The sequence below is a fragment of the Pelecanus crispus genome, chromosome 20, assembly GCF_030463565.1.
Source record: "Pelecanus crispus isolate bPelCri1 chromosome 20, bPelCri1.pri, whole genome shotgun sequence".
NCBI classification, from domain to species: Eukaryota; Metazoa; Chordata; class Aves; order Pelecaniformes; family Pelecanidae; genus Pelecanus; species Pelecanus crispus.
Genome location: NC_134662.1, coordinates 3,018,621 through 3,042,140, shown reverse-complemented (window position 1 = coordinate 3,042,140; position 23,520 = coordinate 3,018,621). Strand labels below are relative to the sequence as shown.

General features: G+C 47.4%; 1 protein-coding gene across 2 annotated transcripts in view; it reads right to left on the bottom strand.

The window, feature by feature from the left end:
* Positions 1-4,573: 4,573 nt before the first annotated feature.
* The window catches only part of RFX2 (regulatory factor X2), a 28,290-nt gene continuing 9,343 nt past the window's right edge, over positions 4,574-23,520 (bottom strand). For both annotated transcript variants that reach the window (XM_075723548.1, XM_075723549.1), the window contains 12 exons: positions 16,972-17,153; positions 14,538-14,657; positions 13,307-13,422; positions 12,177-12,295; positions 11,741-11,853; positions 9,525-9,676; positions 8,461-8,558; positions 7,651-7,800; positions 7,039-7,247; positions 6,555-6,708; positions 4,839-4,881; positions 4,574-4,683 (listed from right to left, as the gene is read on the bottom strand). In XM_075723548.1, the coding sequence (XP_075579663.1) occupies positions 4,574-4,683; positions 4,839-4,881; positions 6,555-6,708; positions 7,039-7,247; positions 7,651-7,800; positions 8,461-8,558; positions 9,525-9,676; positions 11,741-11,853; positions 12,177-12,295; positions 13,307-13,422; positions 14,538-14,657; positions 16,972-17,153 (1,566 nt within the window). The remainder of the gene's footprint in view (positions 4,684-4,838; positions 4,882-6,554; positions 6,709-7,038; positions 7,248-7,650; positions 7,801-8,460; positions 8,559-9,524; positions 9,677-11,740; positions 11,854-12,176; positions 12,296-13,306; positions 13,423-14,537; positions 14,658-16,971; positions 17,154-23,520) is intronic.

Below are 23,520 nucleotides of genomic sequence, written 5' to 3'. Positions count from 1 at the left end.
CGTCCTTCATCTGGGGCATTTCACAGGAGAAAACCAGTGCTGGGGCGTTTCCTGAGCGCAGCCAGCCCCAGGGCAGAGCCCTGCTCGGGGCTGCAGCCCCCAGCCCAGGGACGGGGGAGCGGAGGCAGCTCCTTACCTGCTTGGCAGCGCTGGGAAGGGTAGAAATTCCCGGCACTACATCCTAGAGACCTACAGGCAGTAGGTCCCAACCCTCCCCACCTCCAAACTAAGGCTCCTAAGAGAGAAAAGAAAGGAAAAGAAAGAAAGAAAAAGCCCCCAGGGCAAGCGGGCTGCTGGTTTATAAGGGCAGCCCCCCAGGAAGAGCCCCAGCGGGCGGTTATGGACCTGCCCCACCGAGACACACCAGGCTCCAGGTGAAACCCGTCTGCAGGTTGAACGGCCGCAGCTGAGCCCCGGGAGCAGCCAGGCTCCTCCTGCCATGGCTGCTGAGCCGGGCAGGGGCAGGGGCAGGGGCAGGGGCAGGGGCACCAGCGCTGGTGCCAGTACCAGTACCCAGCGGGGCTGTGAGCTGCTGCCATAAGGCATCTCGGTCCGTGCCTCAGTTTCTCTGTCTTGTGCAGGGACAGTAACAGTCACATGGATGTGGAGGGACGGTTGAGTCCAGGGCATTGTTTGGGCTCCTGGTGCTGCCAGCATGACAGGCAAAGGTCCTTCTTCCTGCAGAAATAGCCCCCACCCCAAGGACAGGGAGCGGAACAGCCCCAAGAACGGGGTGAAGCCCAGGGCAGGGCACGGGCCCCTGGGAGGGGGTGATGCTGTGGGGCAGGAGGGCCCACAGCCTCAGTGCGGGATGGGGAACGGGGTCTGGGATGATGCTTGAACCCTGAGACGGGCAGCAGCGGGACGGCAACGTGGAGGTGGGGCCGCGGCTGTCAGAGCAGCGGGGGCGAGGGCAGGCGGGGGCGGCTCTGCCGGGCTGGGGGCGATGCCAGGGCATGGGGGGCTGCGGAGGCGGCCGAGAACCAGAGCTGATGTCTGGAGAGCATCCCTGGAGCCTGACCCAGCTGACCCTCAGCCCATGCATCCAGGCATGGGGTTTAGCTGATGTTGCTGTGCCCTGTGGCCACAAGGACCGGCCAAGGGCTCGCCATGCGTCCACCCTGAGCTCTCAAAGCAACCTGACAGTCACCAGCCTGGCAGCATCTCCCACACGGGCCGGCCGGGCCCCAGCTGCAGCTCTGCATGCAGCACCGCATCTCCCTGCCCAAACACCTTGCCCCAGCCATGCAGGGCCGCTGCCGATGCACCCCCGGGCTGTGCCGCGCTGGCCAGCTCACAGCTCATCCTTCCGGGACAAGCCACGGGGACCGGCAATGCCAAACCGCTTCTGGGATGTCGCGCTCCCCTGGTTTCCCTGGGGTTGGTGCACTTGGTGTCACCCCCCGACCACCTCCCGGCTTTCTCTGCTGGTTGGGAGCTGCGTGGGGGTGAGATGGTGGGTGGAAGAGAAAGGCCTGGGATGAGAGAGGTGGCCAAGAGCTGCCCGGCGAGGGGGCTGGGAACAGCCGCGGTCCCTGAAGGGTGGTGGCACTTGGTGGCGGGTGACAACGAGGACACCCCTCACCTGAATTAGGGGTGGGAGGCAGATCCGCTGCCAGCCCGGACACTGCAGGGCTGATCCCCCCCAACACTCCCATCTCAGCTGTCTCTCGACTGGAAGCAGACACGCGGGCGCTGCTGCAAACCGCCCTTGGCCACGCGCGGGCACTGCCTGTCCCTGCCCGGCAGCAAGGGGCCGCGCGGGCAGCCCGGCCTCCCCCCTCCTTCGCCGGGGTCCCATCGCCCGCGCCTGGCAGCTCCGCAGCCTGCCAGCCCAGCCCCACAGCCACGCTCGCACCGAAATCTCTGCAGGGATTTGCCCGTCCGGGAGCGGCGATGGAGCCAGCGGCAAGCCGAAGCTGGGCTCTGTTTGCATTTTAACGGGAGCATTTTGAGCTGTGCTTTGCCTTCCGCTCGCAGCCGGGTATGCTCGGGGTCAGGGGGTGCTGCTCAGCTCCCCAGGGGGAAATAACCCCCTTGTTCCAGCCCTGAGACAGCGTTCGAAGGAAGAGGCTCAGGCTGGTCCAGCCATCCCCGCAAGGCTGGGCAGAATCCAGAGGGAGAGTGAAGCGAGCAAGGACGCAGAGGGAGAGAGGCTGAGGCTAAACCTTCCCCTTCCCGAGGGGTCAGAGCAGGAATGATCTGTCACTTGTCACGTCCCTGTCTCTCTGCTCCCACCCTCCGCAATTAGTCTGGAAGCGTAATTAGAAAATGCTTCTTACAGCCCCGTGCTTAGCAGCAGCCTGATCTCTCAGCCTCTTCTCCTCCGTGAACTCTGGTGTAACGGGCATATTACCCCTTCAAACCGGACGCTGCTTTGTGGTGAATCTGCAGACACCGGATCCCTGGCCAACGCTGCTTTAATTAGACTGCACCGGGCAGATCCTGCATCTCCCCACGATGCTGCAAGGTTGCAGCATCTCCCTGACATCTCCCTTCAAGTGATTAAAGAAGAAAGGGGACCACAACAATTATTGTACAGGCCTGAGCATTTGATATATGTTTATTGCTATTCAGGTTTAGCTGGGAATTTTGTGCATATCGGGTTTAGGTGGTTATCCAGACTCCTCGCACAGTGCTGCAGAGCTCCAGAGCATCTCGTTTGCACGTCCGTGGTAAGCAGAAGGTGGCTGGGTTCGGTCGGTAGCGGCTGCAAAGAAGAGCCAATGCACCAGCTGAAGTTAATATCACACTCAGTGGGAGCAGGGGAGTTTAACACTTGGTTGCTCAGTTGTTTTTTTAGACCATCTTATCTCATCAGCAGGATCTGAAGTGCGGACTCTGACCCAGGGAGTATTCCTTGCCGTTATTTACAAATAAATCCAGTTTTCTCACTTGTCTCCTGCTACTTTGATATGAGACATTTACAGACAAACATCACCCTGACAGACGACAGCACGGGACAGTAAGAGGGAAAGATGTGCCACTATACACACTTTCTTTTTACTTTCCATCAGCAATATTTTTTCAAGTGTCACAGCTACCTTGGTACCATTCTGAATGAGTAAATAATATATTTGGATAGAATATACTCTGATATGCAAATGTACACGAGGCCCCTGGAAAAGCTCACATCAAATACTGCATCATTAGAAATAATAATAATAAAAGCTATTTATGACACGGCCTTTATTCACAGAAAGATTTGCCCCAGGGCTTTGTTTCTGCAGTTTGGCTTGATGACAGATTCCCCCCCTCCTCTGCCCTGTAGTCCACATCAGCCCGGACCCCAAAGGACACGGAAAGGGAGAATAAACCCCCCTTGGGGTGGAAGCTCCCCGAGCTCAGCCCTGCAGGAGCCATCACTGCAACGCTGCCGCAGAAGGCGAAGCCACACGGCAAGGGGAAATGCCACCGTAGCGTCGAGCATAGCTGGAGCCCAGGAGAGCCCCTCGCTGCTGCCTGGGACGGGCTGTTTTATTTTATCAGAATCTGAGCAACAGGCACCGCCGCGCCGGCTCGCCCAGAGCGGGGGGGAAGCGGGCACGCCGGCCCACCCTAAGGCACTGCAGTCGCACACCCTCACCCATGCTCCCAACGCAGCCCCGCGGGCAGCTGCACCCTACTGTCAACATTTTAGCAGGACCTCAAGCGAGAATTTTGCAAAACCCAGGGTGTGGGACCAGTTCCCCGCTGCCTGGGTGCCCTGGCGAGGGTGGGGATGGCCCGGGCAATGGGATCGCCCATGGGATTGCCCACGGGCATCAGAGCACAGGGGGCAATGGACACGCTTTGCGACCAGCTGCCGCTTCCTCAGAGTCCTTTGGTATCTTGAGTTGGCCTGACAGTGTCCCAGGAGCATTCGCGGATCAGCGATGAAAAAACCCAACTGGGGAGACACGGGAGCAGGTGGGCACGCTTGCCCCGTAGTCCCAGAGCGAGCACGTGTCAGTCCCAGAGCATGCACGTGCACCACTCTGCCAGGACCAGACGGATGTGCAGCCTGGAGCCCTCTCCCCAGGCGGGAAAAAGAGAGACGCACTGTCCTGCGCTCCCCGGCATGAACGATTTGGCAAAGTCAGAGCCAGGACAGCTTGTCTTGAAAGGCTGGAGAAGGGTCAGGTATTTTTCCTTCTTCTTGGGCACTGATTGGTTCAAGTTTGTATCACAGTGAAGTCTGAGAAGTGAGGAAGAAACCCAAACCACCTTCCCTGAAAGAAAAAGCCTCATTTGCCCGCCTCACTCAGGCTGGAGAGGACAGCCTCTCTTAGCCACGCACATCCGATCCACCGCTGACCATGGAGGCTTCCACCGCTCGGTAGCAGACTTTGGGCCTTTGCCCTCCAGCCAGCAGTCGTGCTGCTGGCAGCGGGCGGAAGAAAAGGAGGCGGACAAAGCAGCCCCATCGCACCGCCCTTGCAGGCTCACCCCCGGAGCCCTTCCTCAAACACAAGTAAACATAAAGAGAAACTAAGAGGCACTAATAACGCAGATACGGGGAGACTCAGGCTTGCGACCGTCAAACCTGGCTCCGGATGTCTTCGTCCAGCTGGAAAAAAGCCGAGTCCCCGTTTCAGATCTCCTGCAGCGAGTGGCCAGGGTCGCTGCGTTCCCGTTTCACCAGCGGCTCCCCCACGCTCCGGGAGTCCGCGTCCACCTCGCTGCCCAGGTCACTAATGTCATCTGCAAAGGACAAGTCTCGGCATCAGAGTGGGGCCCAGAGGGGAAGAGGTCCTTCTTCCCAGCAGAGCAGGGTGGAAGACCCAGCACGAGGTTCCCCCTCCCACAGTGATTCAATCCCCGACCCAGCAGGACTTCCCCTGAGGGAGAGGAGGTACCTTTGTCCAGCAGTGTTGGGGACAGGGATGTGAGGTCACCGAACTGAAAGAAAAAGGAGTTACAAGGTAAGTGAGGCTTATGGAGACCTGAGGTACCAGGCCTGCGAGTTGGCATCTATTCCCAAGCAATTCTAGCAAGCGGCTCAAGCGCTCAGGAGAAACCACAAGCATCAGCAGTGTCGGTGGTGAAGAGCAGAAAGCAAAACCAACCACGTTTTGGGGAAAAGTCTGTCGCTGCCATTTCAACCTCTGGGCAAACACCACACAGCAACCCAGTGCAGGAGCGAGGGCAGGAGCGAGCTCTGGAGCGAAGGGAGAAACTTTTCTGTCTCCCAGGTCACAACCAAGTGCTGTCACAGACCAAAGGACGGTGCCTTTTCTCCAGCCCTCTGCATCTGTCGGGCAGCTGCTCGGACATGCTAGCTATTCACCTCTCCCCGGGACTCTACCTCAATCCACCTCTGTGCAACTCGCTGCAAAGCCTTTGCATTCATGTCAGGAAAGTGCTTTGCAAGGCCAAGTGCAGCCAGAGAGCTGGGGATATACAGAGTTCTGCAGATGTGTTGTCTCCCTCTGTGACGAGCTCTGAAACACTAAACTGCTATAACAATAATGCTGAAAAGTCATGCAAAGTTGGGCAGCAGAAGGAACCGAGGAGAGCAGGAGTTACAAAGCGAGCAATGGGAACAGAAGGAGACGATTCATCCTCTTTTGCTGGGAAGAATCCGCCTCCTCCTGGAGAACAGGAATATTGCAAGAGTTTAAAGAAGGCAAGGCAAAACCTGAAGGATGAAAGCCTCCCACAGCTAGATTTTGCTGGAAGCCACTCTCTGCCTTTCATGTTTCTTTAGTATCAATAAAGACAGAGGTTTTGCAGGGAATAGTGGGATCTCGACAGCGCTGCTGACTTGGGGCAACAGCACTGGTGTAATGGGAGGGGAAGGGAAGGCAAAAGGCATGCAATCGATTTGTCTCGCTCCCCTACACGAGCTCCATGGAAGGAAGAAAACAGTTACGAGCTTCAAGGAGCAAATATCAGTTTTAATCTAACAGTAGTTTCTATATTGCTGTCACAGGTTGATCGGGGCCATTTAAATCTGGGCATTTCAGAGTGAAAAACTGGAAGTGGCTTCAGCTAGGCACGACGGGACCTGCCTGCAAGCCAGGCACCAGATTTACTGTCTGATTTGTTAAAAAACCCCCAACACCCACCCCATCAAACCATCGTTTCTTTTCAAGTCAAAAACAGAGAGTGGCTGACTGTGCATGTAACTCTGGAGCTTGCAGAGGCCTGAAGAAGTTCAGTGGACGGTACCACTGAAAGTTGCAGGGAAAGTAACTTTTGGACCTTTTTTTTTGCTTGATTTAGTTTTTGTGTTTGATGGGGCTTTGCCCCGGCGGGCACCCCAAAGTCAGGGTTGGTACCCACAGGTTATGGAGAGAAGTGGGGAGATCCTTCTCCTCTCTCCTCCAGGCCTCCAAAGCCCAGCTGATGCTCAGCTGCCCCAAAACCCACCACCTCAGGTATTAGCGAGCCAGGATGGAAGACACTCAAAGATCTGGATCCTTGTGCCAGGCACTCAAAAAACTCAGTAAATCCTTTGGCAAAGATGGTTATAAAAACATGTTCAGGACACAGTGTGGTTTGTGAGCCACTCATGTCTCTTTAAGCACTGCTTAGTTTGGGGTTGTTTCTAGGGAATAAACAATTCTCACCTCTCCCATTACAGCAATTGGCGTCTCCCCGGTTGCCTGGGCAACACGATGCTCTACCAGATAAAACATGTATTCATCATAGAGCAGGCGAATCAGGTGGAAGGAACCAAAGCTGGCAGCACTGCGCAAGGTGAGGTCACGGATCACCATGGAGCTAGAAAATAGCCGGGAAACAAAATATTTGGGTTGTGTTGTACGCTTGCATCACAGCTGATGTGAATTCTTGACCCTGAAGGTACTGCGGGACACAGTGTTCTGTTTCTACCTCTAACCCAAGGGTATCAAAGCACCTTAAGAAATCAGCTGATGGAGTATCCTATCCCCATCCTGAAAGGATACACAACATTCCTTTCTGTACCAGGACAGAGCAACAGTTAACCGGAGTTGCATGGGAGTAGAGAACTTGGCCTTGGCTTTTCAAGGAGCTATTTACATGCCCTAAGCCTGATGCAGAAGTATTTCCGAAATGAGAAAGAAAATGTACCTATAGAAAGACCATTTCAGCAGGAACTGCCTGGCTGCCTTGGGGAAGCTGGGACTGCCCTCGTGATGTTTCAGGACTTGAGTAACGACATTATCCAGCCAACTAGCCCACTGGTCCAGAGAACTCTGCTGTTGCAGAGTGAGCTTGAAATCCTGCTCCAGCTTCTGTACCATGCCTTCCTCGCACTGGCACACCCACGAGGCTTGCTCCTGCTCGGGAAGAAGGGTTGACAGTTACTCAAGCCAAGCCTGCATGGTTATTGCATCCCAACCCAGGAATTCAACTTAATTTCTAGTAGACAAGGACTCCAAACCAGCTCTGAATCATGTCTCCTCCGATCTGTCCAGACCACAGTACAATATTATTATCAGAACTATATTATTGTTGGTGGCACTGCTTCTTACAGAAGTTCCTTAGTACCTCCTCCACTATTCACAGTGAGATGGCAGACTTACCTGGAAAAGTAACACCAAACCCATTAAATTGTGCATTTAATTGTGTCTTAGTACTGGAAATAAGATGCTGGTTATCAGCAGACAACCTCATTATAGAGTTCTATAATAGAGTTCGTGTTCTAGACAACACGACCTGGGAAAAGACACCCTAAGTTACCTGCACGTTGGCGAAGTCGACCCGATTGAGATCGCTGAGCATCTGGTTTATCTGGGAAGTGTTCTGCAGCACTGCACGGGCGGCCTGAGCCAGGTGGTTCAGGGATGTGTATCTCCGTAACGTCTGCGCAAAGGCACTCACTACCCCGACCTGCAACGCAGCACGCAGGGCTCCGTGAGCAGGAGGCCGCGGGGCTGGAAGGCAAACTCTTCCCAACGCTGAGCTCAAGCACGCAGCACACATCAGCTGGGGTAACCTGCACAGTCCCACCCATGCTGCTGTCCAGAGCATATACGAGTGCTCCGGAGCAGCACTTCTGCAGCATCTATTTCATCTTGCAAACCAGCCTCTGCATTTCTTTTCTTTAAACTAACAGGTTTTCACACTGCCTCCAGCAGAGGCCAGCAAGGTGAGAACAGGCTGCAAGAATCCATGGCTTTAGGAGAGGGGTAGTAGGAGCCTTAGGTTCAATCTCTGCAATGTCATTCAGTCCATGAGGTGTCCTGCCTTTTCTAGTAGGACAGTTTCATCCCAGTGCAGAGATTTTCCTCCACAAAGCTTTATTTGCAATTTCAGGACATGGGAATGGCTCAATGGACAGAGCACCATCAGCTTCTGGAACAAATGAATCGTCCTACCTGTCTTCCCACTCCTTGCTGATTCTGGTTCATAGTTATTCATTACATCGTGCTCGTCTGCAATACATGTGGCCAAACCCCAGCAGTGATTTCCAGTCACTGTGGAAAACTGCAACACGCACACACACACTCAGGTCACACCCCTGACCTGCACCGTGCTCCCTCTGCTTACCTTGGTCTGGACAATCTGGGGGGGAAATTCACTCATTGCGTTCATCAGCCACCCTTCCAAACTCTTGGCAAAATTACGAATCGCCTGTGTAAGTGTGCCTGCAAAGAAGTCTGCAGAGTTAGAAAGGCTGCTCCGTATCATCTTTGGACACCACTTTCTAGCTGAGGACTGCTGTGGAAAGCACAGCCTCTGATCTGGTTAGCTGTGATCTTGATTTAGCACCAAGGAAATCAGCTAGGTCCTGAGATGCACTCAAACTTTTCTTATTCTTATTCTTATTCTTATTCTTATTCTTATTCTTATTCTTATTCTTATTCTTATTCTTATTCTTATTCTTATTCTTATTCTTATTCTTTCTTGTCCTTTTCTTATTCATGGTCCTTCCGAACATTTTCCAAATGTTGAAATACACTCTTTAAAGGCACACACATGTCCCAGCATGTAGACTGACAACAGCAGCTCAGAGGGACCTGGCTTTCCCATGCTCAGCCCCATCCATGGCTGAGTTGAGGCCTCAGGGAGACTGATGCACGCACTTCATTGAGGAGCCAAATCAGAGGGAAAACCCTTGATATCCCATCACTAATCTCCCAAACAGAAGTTGACCCCAAATTTCTAAGAGGTGCAGTAGGGGACAGGATGGTCCTACATAAAAAAAGATACGATCTCCAAGGGAACATCTCACAAGGATTAGTCGTGCTTACTTGTGCATTAAGCTTATGCTTTTATCTTGACTCCTAGCCAAAGTCAGGAGATGTGATATGCAGTAAACCAAATTTTAAAAAGCATGGGAATTTCCAGGGGTCACAAAGTACCGCTGACGCAGAGCAATGCTGCAGGAGAAATACTGCCGTTGCCATAATATTTTAGCTTGTATTCAAAACAGAAACCTCTAAATCAGCTTTTACAATGGAAATCTTTGTGGCAAGTGGTAGCCAGACCGAGTGAGTCATGGATCGCTGTTTGTCACACGCAACATCCCGTGACTCAGCCCAGCGAGGAGCAGGAGCTGAGCAGGAGTCGGGAGCAGCCGTGTCCTCCTGACTATGCTGCAGGATACTCACTGGGCACCGGTCTGAGCACGTCTGGGATGAGAATCTCCACCAGGGCTTGGTACAAGATGTGGTCACAGCTTCTCATCCATTTGAGGATGGGTTCGTATTTGCACAGCGTGATCAGCTTATCTTTTGGGAGGGTCCCTTCATGTTCTTCATCACTGTGGGAGGAGGAGGAGGGAGGCAGCGTTAGCAGCTTGTTTGCATTCAGTGCATTCAGCCTTCCTCTCGATTTCTAATCCCAGTTTTCAGCAGAAGAAAGCCATTCATGTTTCTTTCAAAAGAAAATGTTCAATCGTTTGTACAAGTCTTCACTGACTCTGCAAGCGCCTCTCCACCCATGCAGTCAGAGCTCTGACCACAGTTTTCCCTCAAATCTGTAACTCCTGGTGCTTGGCCTTCACTTCTTCCATCTTTAGCCTCAGTTGCCTTTCACACACTCATGTTCATGTGTACGTGGGAATTGTACTTCAGTATAGTCATGTCAGCAAGCAAAGGCTTAGCTGGTGCCTCCTTACAGACCCACCTATTTCCAAAACCTTCACACCTCCCTTCTCTGCTCTAAACCTCCTGAGCTGTAGCAGTGGGGACAAAATGTTTGCAGGGAATGTTTTTTGAGCAGATTAGCCAGTACTGACAGACCCTACAAATGGTTTTGAGGTGTTTAACATCCTCAAACGCTGAATGTTTTCAGAAGGAAAAAGATTGGGTGTTTTGATGAGAGCATATTGTCTCTAACTGAATGAGGTCAATCAAGCTTGCATTATTTTCACTTTATAGATGTATGAAAACTTTTTCTGCATGATTAAGGCATAAGATATTTGGTTAAACAGCAAGCAGAAAAAAACCCGACGCCTTAACGCACTGCCAGAGCATCAAAGCAGAGCTGCTAAGACACTATGCTGGGATTTGGGAATTTGCAAGGGACTTTCCCCATGCATTACATCAAAACCATTAAAGTCTAAACCTTGGACATACTATAAAGAGGTACTTATAGCCTCTGCCTGAGTGGTTTTTGTAAGTGAACTCCACAGGCGTACTCCTAGAACACTCACATGGAGAAACTGGCCATGAAGTAGCTAAACTTTCTGTTAAGTGGAACAATATTCTGCATTTTAGCATGCTTTCAAACAGTTTGCCATTTTGATAGTATTTTGGTTTTATATTTGTCTATACATAAAGCAGGGGGAGGGAGCGCTTTATTTATGTGTCTTGATTATTAGCAGTGGTACGGAGAGGTACTAGAGCACACAGCCTCAGCAAGATACACTAGTTTGGAGAGAGCCCTGCAGAAATGCTCTCTGCAGTACCCAGTGAGCCTATGTGTACCTCGCCCAGCTCGCTCTGGTGTTGCAATATGCCTTGGAGACATACCCCTAAGTACAAGAGATTCTGAAACCATCAAACAAAGCTACAGTGATTCTTTGTGGGAAAATATCCATTGAGTAACATCTGCTGAGGACAACAAGGCCATATTCTACAGATTATTATGGGGTATTTGTTTATTACTCAAACTTTTACCATTTTTCTTCTGAATGTATCGGAAGTCCTTATATAATCTGTAGAAGTGGACAGTACAAACGTTTAATACAAATTTTAACAAGAAACCTTCACCTTTTCAATTTGTCTATTTTCACTTATTTCCATTCCCCTGTCTCTTGGCAGCAGACTACCAATGCATGAAGGATGAAGAAAAGGCAACAACAACGAGCCAGGCAGGAGTACAAGGATCAGAGCAGTTTCGTTTGCCATTATGTGCCTCAAAAGAGGAGGCACTTGAAGATTTGGATAGCCATCCAAAGGAGTGAGTCAGTCTAGATGTCGCTAAAACCTCAAAGTCTGAGGTGTCACTCGAGACTGACACCCAATGACATGGAATCGTTACTGTCTGCTCCTGCTGACCATTTACAAAAGCATCATCCCGTTCTCATCCATCCAAACGCCCTCTGCATTTTGGATTAGCGCTTGTTACAGGAGGTATAAGGCCCACAGACGCACAGAATCAGAGCAGACGCTTTCCTCGGGCGTCTGAACTTTGTGCGGTCATTACAATATTAAACACTGCTGACACTCTTTGTAACAATTCTGCAGGGAAGTAAATACCTTCAAGTCCTATAAAGCACTCAAAATGCCTAATGAAGGTGAAAATACCTCATGCGTTTTTAAAAGATAACATACCACTAAAAAAAGGATCATTTGGAAATAATCAAAGCACAGCAGCGTACCTGGACGGCAGGGCAGTAGAGCCATCACTAGATGGTGTTTTAGGACTCCAGAAGGATTGCCACAGTTTCTCAATATAATGAAATTGAAGATTCATTACGACATCCAAAGTCGCCTAACAACAAAGAACACAACTCATTAGCTGCTCTGCTAGCATCTTGTCACACAGTGTAAGCATAAATTTCATGTACGGCCATTTAGATTAAAAAATCTACAAGAAAAAAACCAGAAAGGGCATTGTCTTAATAAGCAACATAACATAAAACAGGTCACACAATGAAAAATTAACATAAAGTGCAATATTTGAGTTGTAATACCTAGCAAATCAAGCATTCCCTATTATATTCTAGCTTTTCCCAAGAGCAGGATATGAGATGAGCACATGAACTATGTCGCACATCAATTAATACATCAGTTAAAAATATTCCAAATAATCACCTCGCAGTGTCGCCTGTAAAGAAGCTGCAGAGTTTTCACATCATTCATGGTGACCCCTTCTTGTAAGAGGATGTTACCTAGATCAGGGGCTGGGAACTCAGGAAAGACATGGGTTACATCTAGGGAAAAAAAAGATTGGGAAAGATGGTGAGTTAGGAGCACTCAGTTACGCAGGACTGAGTGCAAGGTGCTGCTGTCGCTGGTGGCTGTCTTTCATGTTTCAATTGGGGATGAAACAGGAGAAATGAGATGGATAATCTAGTACTTTCCCAATTCATGCTGCTATACTGGGCAAAAAGCAAACAAATGCAGCCCATTTTATTCAGTGTGGAAAAGACAATGTTTTCTTTCTCTCTGTAATAAGAAAATGAAGAATACGTTGTCCTCATCTACTGACGATTCTATGATTCTATGATTCTATACTATGATTCTATGATTCTATATGATTTCCAACCTAGACGATTCTATGATTCTATGATTCTATGATTCTATACTGCGCTTCCCTTTAGATTTTCTCCGAAGCCTGAAAAATGTCCCTCTGGTATTTTGAGAGTACAATGGAAAATATAATCGGACAGCAGACGTATCAGGAGCAATTGTACTTCAGAGAAGGCCCAGAGCTGGCCAGGATTTGGTATCTCTACTGGAGATGATGGAGACACGTAAATCCATGACCAGCAAAGCCAGAGAGCTTGTCTCCGAAGGAGAAGGTCCGTATGGATCGTCTGCATTGGATACATATTGCAGCCTTGGCAATGAAGAGAATCGCTCTCCTCCCTCCGGCTGCCTGTCTTAGCAAGGCTCTTCAGGACCTCCACTCCTTCCATCCAGTTTGGATAAAACCAGACAGATTAAAAACATACTTAGAGGGCACTAGACAGACCTGACAGTACAAGAAAAAAGCCTTCCCGTGGATATGGAAGTTAGCAAATAAACTTAGCAAGTGTGATGTTACAAGAGCTCATTAGAATATATACTATATATAAAATATATATATATTTATATAATAATGTAGATTTATTAGAAAAGCAAACAAATGCAGAACAGATGGGGCTTGCTGGACAAGACCTTCCTTCCTCTTAAAGTTATAAGCCCAGACGGGAGATATCACCTTCAAGCAGTCTCCTCACCTATGAATTGCTGATGATGTTGACTCTGAGCAGCAACGGATTGCTCCGGCGTAGTGTGCGGGTTACTATTGGACCCGCTCTCTGCCATGCCATCCATCTTCTGTGCTGGTCTATACCTAAATTTAGAGCGTGGCTTGGGATTTACACAGGCATGAGCAAACACATAGACGTTATTTGCAGCACGGCCATGCAGACTTTTGCGTTCGTCATATAATACAAGAGGTTACATTCAAGGTCAGCATTTTGAGGGCTGAGCATTCAAGTCATCTACTCAAGTGGAGGGGGAAAATGAGAACCTCCTTTTGAAAAGCACTCCTCAAGACAGAATTAAAGGGGTTAAGAAGTTTGCCCAAGGTGACGCCAAAAAAAAAAAGAAAATGAGAAGCAGAGCTGGAGTGGGTGCCAGAGTGCAGACTCTCAGTCTCGGGAGCTGACTTTTGCATTTACTTTCTGTTTGGGAGCTGAAGAAATAAATTCTTCTGCTCCTTCTTCACTCCAGCAAGAACGAGAAGTGTCCGTGCTTCCAGGAGACAGTTCCAAATTCCTTTGCACATTGTGTTTTATATTAAAAATTACTCAGACACAAGACTAACCACAGCACTATTTAACTTGCACTGTTGCACCAAAAAAAAAACCAAACCCAAACAAAACCCAAAACCCACCCAAGCACAACACAAGCCCCCAGGTCCTTTACACCGATTTGGCTGATTTGACAAATAACTCCATAGCCAAGGTCCTGAGCCAGCTTGGTCAGCGGGAGGCAGTGGAAAGCGGCACATGCAGTGGCATTCTCTGTAGCAGCGGGCTGAATCAAGCCACTGGCAAACAGAATAGGCAGGTAAATGCCGTTTCACAGCCTCATAGAACGGTTTGGGTTGGAAGGGACCTCTAAAGGTCATCTTGTCCAACCCCCCTGCAATGAGCAGGGACATCTGCCACCACAGCAGGTTGCTCAGAGCCCTGTCCAACCTGACCTGGAATGTTTCCAGGGATGGGGCATCTATCAGAAGTGGTTTTGGACCCTTCCACTACTCCGAGTGGCCAGTGACTTGCAGCCCCCTCTTCCACAGCTCAGTTCTGGCACCTCAGCAACTCTTGGATTTGAACTGTCCCCACACGCTCCCTTTGCTCCCAAGCGAAGCCAAGTCCCAAGATGGGCTCTGCCGTGTTCTTTGGGAAAGGACCCTTCTGGGGCACCGTTAGAGAGCTCCAAGACGCTGGGAGCACCTACCTTTGCTTCTGGTGGATGGGCTGCTGCCTCATTGCCATGTACTGGGTGTCCTCCTGCAAACGGTTCAGTGGAGACTCTGGTTTTAGACGGATCCCGTAATAATGATATTTGGAGTTTCCCCTGGAAGTATCAGCGTTGAAATTGCTCAGTGTAAACTAGTCAATGGAAGAGGCATTGTAGCCCTGCAACTTACTCTTAGGCTTGTTTTGACAATACACCCTACTTCTTACAGAACACGTCAGTTTGCTGCCAAGCGCTATTTGAATGGCTGAACTAATGAACTAATGAATGCCATCATCCCCTACAAAATTTAAAACCACATGTCGCAAAGTTCAGTGACACCCACATTTAAAACACAGCAAGGTTTGTTCCAAGTAACCCATGGTAACTGGAGACGAGGAGACAAGTGTTACAATACAAAGTGTTATTCAACAGAATGACAGAAAGACCTCAGGAGACACTTTGCTATTTGATTAGGGTTTAAGGATTTGGTTTTGCCATAAAAATAAACTTCCATCTTTATCTAGACTTGGATAAAATAAGCCTGACTGAACAGTCAACTACGATAAGAAAAATGCCTTTCTGTTGCCAGCAACAGCAACAGGCTTTGATGTGGCTTTCTTCTTGGAGTTGCTAATTTTTGTAGTTTTTGTAAAAAATGAAAGCTTTTTGCAAGCAAAACAGGCTGCAATTCTTTTTCCTTTGCTGGTCAGTAAAGCTGCTGTGATGCTCCTTAGGCGAATGTCTTTCCATCACTTTAGACAGATGTGTCAAAGTTTTTCCACCAAATTGGAATTTTTCAATCCCCAAGCGTCTGCTTTTGGGAGCGAGAAGGACAATTATGCAGCCATGGATACATGACGACAGTATGTCCAACTTGGCTTTAGCCAATTTGTCGCTAACAACGGTTGAGCTGAGTCCTCAGTGGGAGAGGAGACCGAGCCAGGGGAGCAGCAGCAGGGTCTCCAGAGCCCTCTTATCAGGGATGCTTCAAATTCATTTGCTGCATCACTACGACAGGGTCTGGAGGCACATCAAATCCAATGATGCTTCCCATCGGAAAATTACATAGAGAAATTTAAGACAGGGGTATTTGTCAAAGAATTGACCCTTTCTTCCTTGTTGGGGGAATTTTCTCTTTTCAAGGGGACAGTTGAATCGTTCAGTCTTTGTCACTGCACCAAAGGGATTTACACACACTGAGCGCTCAGGTATGAAGTACACTTCGGCCATGCCTTAAGTGATTTTAAGTGCCTGGAAATTAAATAACAGCTACATTCATAATCTAAATGAATGAATAAGAAAATAATGGTGGACAGCTATTTCCATATTTATTGAGGTTTATTGTAACCTTCCCAGCCTGCACATTTGCAATTTTAAGTGGGTTTCTTCTTGTTTGTTTTTTCTTTAATCCTTGATAGGATTAAAAAACTCTCTCTCCTCTAAAGCAATTGTTTCAGAGCTCTTGCACTTGAACCAATGTATAGAAATCCAAACTCTCCCCTGCTCTTCCTACAACTGTTGCCTCCACATTCCAGCTGTGGAATGCCCAGAACACATCTGGTTTTGTTCTCATTTTGAATGAGAAAATATCTAAGCTTGAATTTTATTATAAAATCTTACACAATCAGAGCAATCACTGTTTCTCTAGTGTATTAGCTACTTTTTTAAAATTAGAACCTGGGATAAAATGCAAACTCAGCTGTGCAAGCTGTGCGGATACTTTGGATGCTCCCTTGAAGGACACATGTGTAATTAGAGCAAGTATACTTTCCTATGTTACGCTTTTGTTGTAACATCATATGGATCTTTGATGTTTTAAAAGAAAAAATTTGTCACAAGATTCAGCCTGCCACTTTGGGAATTTAAGAAATAACCCATTTACATCTGGACAGCTTGTCTGCATCAAAGATGCAGGCACAGGTTCTGTTCTCATCTGTGATGGAGGAACTTTATTGGACCCAAAGGGAGAAACTGTTTCACTGCATCAGAATTTTGGGCTCTGCAGCTGACAGCAGCAACTGTGAAGATGAGTTACTTCATCTTTTTGAGACAGTAATGGAATGAGAAGAAGCCTAGGTTCAAATAACATATTCTTAGACTCCTTAGGAAATGGACTTAGACCAAATTCCACTGTGTGGCTGGACAAGGCACTGTCACCAGAGACCTGGAGTGTGTCTGAAATTAACTGTATTGTCAAGCCTCCCACACCGCTGATTCATGGTGAGAAAGCAGCTTTGCCTCACAACACACCGAAATTACTTTTGTGTCTCAGAATAGCAATTTTTTTTCCCCCACAAGATCATGGTTGGTTGTTTCTGTAGATCTCAGAAGAAAGACCTGTCCCTGCTAAATGATGCTTGGTAGGTTCTCAGTATGTGTGAGAGAAGCTGTAGGAGCTTTTTTTATCTTTTAAATGTAGATTCATACCAACCTGGTTCCCAGGCGGCGAGTCCTCAGCCCCATGAACACCGACCGGATCAGTTTTCCAAAGGAAGCGGCGTTCACTGGATCCAGTTTGTGCTCCTGGCAGTGCCGCAGGTAATGGTTGTAGAGAGAGCTCCTGGGAAGGCTAACGCCTTCCGCCGTCTCGTAGTTGTCCAACAACCACTGGAGCTTTATGTATGGAAAACATAAATAGATAAAGAACACATGAAAGTCTAAAGAGGGCTGGAACGGGCTGCGTAAAACCACGTCAATGCTTCAATGTCAGGAGAGCCCATCTGACATTAAGAGTTCAAGAGAACTTAATGCTGGGAAGTTAATTTATCTAAGTTAATTTATATAACTTATGCTGGTTGCATTTTTATAAAAGTAAAAGGACCGCCAGCCCAAAGCCAACAGCCCAACAAAAATGCCGTCAGATTTTGCAAGAGCATTAAAACGTTATCTGCCTGCCATCTCAGTGTCCATCTCGGATTCGGATTCATTCCTGCAGAGCCAAAATAAAGCTGTAAGCATGTTTTCCAAGAATAAAGATGTTAGGATACTGCCTAAGAGGAATAAATTTTAGAGGAACCAAATATGCTGCAAAGTCTTTATTAATTTGAAGAGTGGCATGTCTGCAACTGTTCACTTAACAATAAAATTAATGGTTACCAAAGCAACCTTAAAAATCTGAGGGGTTCCATCTATTTTTCAAAATTTACTGTCTGAACTTCTTCTGACATTTCTGTTGATTAAAGTTTGCAATTAGATATAAATCATTTATACCCAGCCAGTCTGAAAGGGCAGGCCCGGCACACAATGTCAGCACAGGAATTAAAATGCAAAAAGACAAAAACCCCAATCTCCTTTAATTGGTTAAATGACTTCAGCATCAATAAAATAAGTGTTATATTAAGTGCCGTTTTGAAGGAACTAGATGTACAAATTGACTAAAATCAATAGGGTTGGTAAGAGCCCTTTCTTTGTCGTTAAGGACATTTGGGATTAACATTTCCAAGACTTCCCTCTGCATCCAGACCTCCATCCCTGCATGCACAGGAGGCACGGCTCCACCAGAAGCAGCTGCATTTGCACCACATCAGTGGCAAAACAGACTCAGGTTATGGATGCCAAAATCTTAGCCACATCACCTCCTTACAACAACCAACCACATATTGTAATTAAGCACATACTGTAATCAAGCACAGTCTTAGTCTAGAAATCAGCGGGATTTAACCATGCACATGGATGGACAAGTTGGCCTCCCCACTCGTACTCCACTATCTGGCTCTTTTCTACCATTTTCTCTTAGTGAAACTTTGCGGTCCCAATTCACCACTATACTCGAGTTTTATATCAATAACTCCGAAAATACAACCTGAAATGTGCAATGACATCTCTGACACCTCACTCCATTGAGCTAGTTTCGGTTTATGTATTTCATATCCAACTTTGCTCTCACACAAAGGCTTTTCAGCACCTACGAATGTATGTTCTGTGATTATCATTCACGTATCCAAATTTAAACTTCTGCTACATAAAATGAGCTGAATCCAAAGCTGTACAGTTAAAACTATCTCATTCGTTAGTTGGGTTTGATCCAAAGCAACCACGAGTTCCAATGACTGGATCTGTCAGTTTTGGTGGCCTTTGGAGCAGAGCAGGGGCTGCCAATGCTGCAAGAAGAAAAACCTCTTGGCCATTTTCCCCTCTGTCCTGCTTTTGACAGAGCTGCTTGCCACCTTCCCACTTTCTTCCAGTTACGCAGCACCTAAGACACTCTTTGACGTGTTCTTCCACAGACAAAGATCTTTCTGACCTCCAAACCCTACAGTCCCAAGAGGTGGTGGCTGCTAACGATCCACGGGCCTTGTGTCCTCATCTGCAGAGGAGACATCCCTGGGAAGCCCCAGGAGCCGTTCTGTAGCCCGGAGCCTCCCCCACCCGCTAAGCTATCTCTAACAAAAGTGGAGCCCAGTGGTTTTGACATAAAAGACCAGCAGGAGCTCAGTTTTTAAGTAGTCCACATCTGTGCTAATTTTGGCCCATTCCCTGTATTTAAAAGATTAATGATTAAGAAGGCTCTTTTTTTTTTTTTTTAAACAACTTATTTTATTTATCCTATGGAAGGAACTGAATGTGGATCAGCTATTTATTTTCTAAACCTGTTCTAATTCCAAGCCGTAAAAAAAAAAAAAAAAGTTGCATGTTACTATGGAAAATTCAGATATAGGTAAAGTTCTCATTTAAATTTGATCCTGGACATTTTCAGTCTAATCCCAGATCTTTCTAGAATATTCCCTTCATCTTCCAGCTTTCCTTTTCTGCAAGTGTCTTTTTATATTCCTTTAAACACTACAGAGTTTCACAATATGAACTCCCACTATTGAATTAGAAATCTATTACGAAACGCACAAAAGAGCTTAAAAAAATATCTGTCAGAATGTAAGTAATTTTCAAAACATGATTTTTGCTCTTCCTGCATTAGTAACAACAGACCGGGCACTTAAAATGAGAACATTAAAGATTCTTTCCCTTTATATCCCATATTCTGTTTACTTTTTGAATTTTGCTCAGTTGCGACAATGACACGTTATCCTACAGTTTCATTCCTGTTTATGCTACGATTGGGTTCCAATAAAATCACTATGCAGCCGTATGCTGCGTTGTTGGTTACAGGCACTACAGGGGAACATTTCCATTTCAATTCTACTTTAACTTTATTTCTATTGACTGTTTGTTTTGATTTTAAAAAAATAATCTTTAGCAAAAACCTCGTCCTTGTTCAATTCAAGGCTGGCTCTTTTAAGGATGGAAAAAGCAATACACGGGCTGTCTGAGAAAAGAAAAAACCTTTTTTTTTCTGAAAGTCTAGGGTTGGAGAGGTTTTCTTCTGGGATTCTATGAAAAAGAAACCAATGAAGACACACATTTGTGGTTCATACTTCAGGTGTTTTTACCTGAACCTAAGAGGAGCAGGCTCCCGCTCAGTCCAGCTCAGAGTTAGGAATGACCCTGGACCGCCGGCGTGCTGCCGAGCATCCCGAGCTCAGCGACAGGGAGCAACGCTTCCCTCGCACCAGGAGTTCCCTGCTCAACCCCACTGATCTTTTGCAATTGAAGTTTCATTAAAACCTATATATTTTCTCGGAAAGTCTCTTTTCCAGAACAAGTGCTGTCAGCTCTGGTCCCTTGCATAGTTAAGCCCTGAGCCGTCCTTGTACCTGAGCACAAGCTCCAGCATCACCTGCCTTTCTCCAGGTGAAGATTCATCCTTCATTAAGGCACTGCACTCTGCCCCTGGATAAGGGGCAATTATTCCCTTTAACAGCTTAACTTCTCTGTTCAGTCTCATTTTAGGTGTTTCCACCTAAACACCATTTGGGAGTTAGGTCTGTGCCTCAGGGGAAGAACTCCATCAGCACCTACCTAAGAGCCATTCACCCACAGGGAAGAAGTTCAATGTTTTTTTGGGGTTTATTTTGGGTTTTTTTTATTTTTTTCTTTACAGGCAATGAGGAAAATATACATTTTCCCCCTACTCCTATGAGTGCTATGGATATCTAGGAGCCGCAGGACCTCAGGCAGGTTATAGCATCCAACTACTTCCTTACGTGCCTAGCTTTAGGCACTCGTGTACCAAAATTCTAGTCATTTTTCTCAAATTTCTTTGCATCATCTGCAAGCTCATAATTGGCAAAGAAGTAATTCTCTGACCCAGTGACTCTGGAGTACACTTGTGAGCAGAGCTTTTTCAGTAACAGTAATAGATTGACATAATTTCATTAGAAACATCATGTGTCACCAGGGTATTAACATTACTTAGGCTTCCAAATTTGGTATTTCAAGTGCACTTAAATAACCTCTCAGAGAGTTTTTGAAGCTAAATTAAGTTATCAAATGTGGCTCCATTTCACATTGACTTTGTTTAAACAGCATTATGTAAAAAATTCCCTCTTGACTGAGACACCTTTAGTTTTCCTTTTTTTTAAAAAAAAAAAAAAACAAAGATTCCTGGCATGAAACATTTTGTTTGCTGCTGACAACAAAGCAAACCATTATCCCAAGAACTTACAGATTTGCAAAATGTGAAATTTAAAACGAGGGACAGAAGACTTAATGAAAAACTCTGCAGCCTTAAGACTAAAAGCAATTAAGTCACAACTACTAGTGCAATTAGCATTCTCTCACAACTTCCTCAGCTACTAGCTTTTGTCAAGCTCATATTTCGCTTTCAGCCTTGACAAATCAGTCACCTGCTGCTTCACTTTCTGGTTCTCATGGGCAAGCCTGACAATCTCGTGTGTCAGTCACACAAGTATTTGGGATAGGTAATCCTCTGTTTGGTTTTTTGTTTTGGTTTGGGTTTTTTTAACATAAAGAGGTGGGAAATGCAACATCCCGGAGAGCAGAAGCCCTTGTAGCACAGCACGTGCCAGGGAAGACGTGCAGAGAGGTTCAGCGCTGCCCGCTCATCGGGCTGTCCCACACACTGCCCTTGGGAGCAACCTCTGGCAGTCCCCAGTCTCCAGGTGGTGGATGCCCCATCCCTGGAAACCTTCCAGGTCAGGTTGGGCAGGGCTCTGAGCAACCTGCTCTGGTGGAGGATTGCAGCGGGGTTGGACTAGGTGACCTGTAGAGGTCCCTTCCCACCCAAACCATTTGGTGATGATTCTATGATTCCAGTCCAGCCCCCTTCTCAAATGAGGGCTCACCTCCAAGGGAGGTCAGGTCCCTCAGGCCAGTCAAACGGCTCCTTCAGTTGAGTCCTGAGAACCTCCCCAGGCAGAGGCTGCACAGCCTCCCCGGGCAACCGCACCGACCTTCCTCCAGCTCTGGAAAGAGATTGCCTGATCTGGTTCTGCAAGGTGCTGCGTTTCCTCCAAGCATTGCTCGTACCATCACCTCCTCGTTATTCCCACGTGTCCGCAGACATCGTTCCATGCTCTGGGAAGGCAGAGCAAGGACACTGGAGGTTCACGGGACAGCAAGGGCTCCGCAAGTTTCCTTGGCTCAGACTCTGCGCCTCGGCAGAGGGAATTACCCACGCCGGCCCTGGGGCTGCCCAGGACAGCACGTGGCTTGCACCTGGACTGACATCTTCAGCAGGGACGGGCGGAGAGCTGATGTGTACACACACACTTGGGAAGTAGTTTATTTGCTTCAGAATTTGTAAGAGAACTTAAGCCTTATGCCAAACTCTGAACCGTGACCTAAGAAAAGAGACATTAAGTTCTTTACTTCTACCATGCAAGACAGATCCTTCCCCTGGGGAAGATCTGATCAGAGGTTGGACTGGGCCCCAACTCCATCCTGCGCAGCCTGTGGTCAGATGAAATCTCTTTTCTATCTTTGCTTTCTTTCCTCTGCCCTTTTCCTGCCTTTTTTCAAACCTCCTTCAATACCACACCATGACCCACCCAGTCCTGCTCCACTCTGTGCCCTTCTGCACTGGGATGAACAAGAAAAATTCTGCAGAGCAACATTATCCTTAGACAAATCTGCACGGCACTCGGGGAACAGCACGGGTGTGTGAGCTCAGCCACAGCCTGGGACAGGAAGGATGCACAGAGATGCTCAGAACAGAAACTACCAGCCTGATTCTGCTGATTCTGCAGGTTTGTGTTTCTCCAACTACAACAAGGAACCTTCGATTTCTAGAAGTTGAAATAAGGATCAAGCTTATCCAGGAGCCCTGGCTTGGAGTTCAACATCAGCTTAAGAGAATCAGACCGTTAGGTTTAATGTTCCTTTCATTTTCTCAGGCTATTTCTCTAGGGTGAAGAGGGCAAAGATTTTTTTTGCAGCACCTAAGAATGACAACACATCTGCCCCCACATACAAAGCAAAAGGAAATCTGTTAGAATAAAGAAGTACCACTTCGTGCACTGTGATTTATCAGTGCAAAACATGCCTCAGCCCAATCCAAAACACAGTGAAGTCAAGGCAAGTCCAATGACTTCAACAGGACTTGAATTAGACCCTTCAAATCTCAAACAAGCATGTGCTCACCGTTAGGCATTACCGCATGGGAGCCATAAACCATGATGCAGAAGGCCCAGTAGAATAGTGGGAACTTCACACAAAGCAGGGAAATTGTTGGCATAGTGAGAAGAGAGAGGTCTAGCAAATGAATTTAGCATAGCATTGTAACAGTAATGGTCTTCCTGAGGCACAGAAAGAGGCAATAAAGGCATTCACAGGAGTAGGCTTTTGGTACGCGCTATCTAAGGGATATCTGTCTTGATTCACGCCAAGTTATTGCTGTAGAACTGCAAGTTATTTTCCAGCCATCTTTCAATTCCAGCGAAAGGAAAGAACTTCCTCAAATGTGTTTATCTAATTGCCAGCAATTTCCATTGCAAGGCAGATGAAATAAATAAACATAGGGTAGAGGCAGTTAACAGAATCCAGAGCATCTCATAAACAAACATTAACATCATGGCACTTCTTGCAGATTCTTGTTTCTTGGGAATGGGCTGCTTTGGGCAGCACAGCTGAATCACAGGCTGCTTTGAGTGGCTCGTGCTGTTGAATACACCAAAGGGCTACAAAA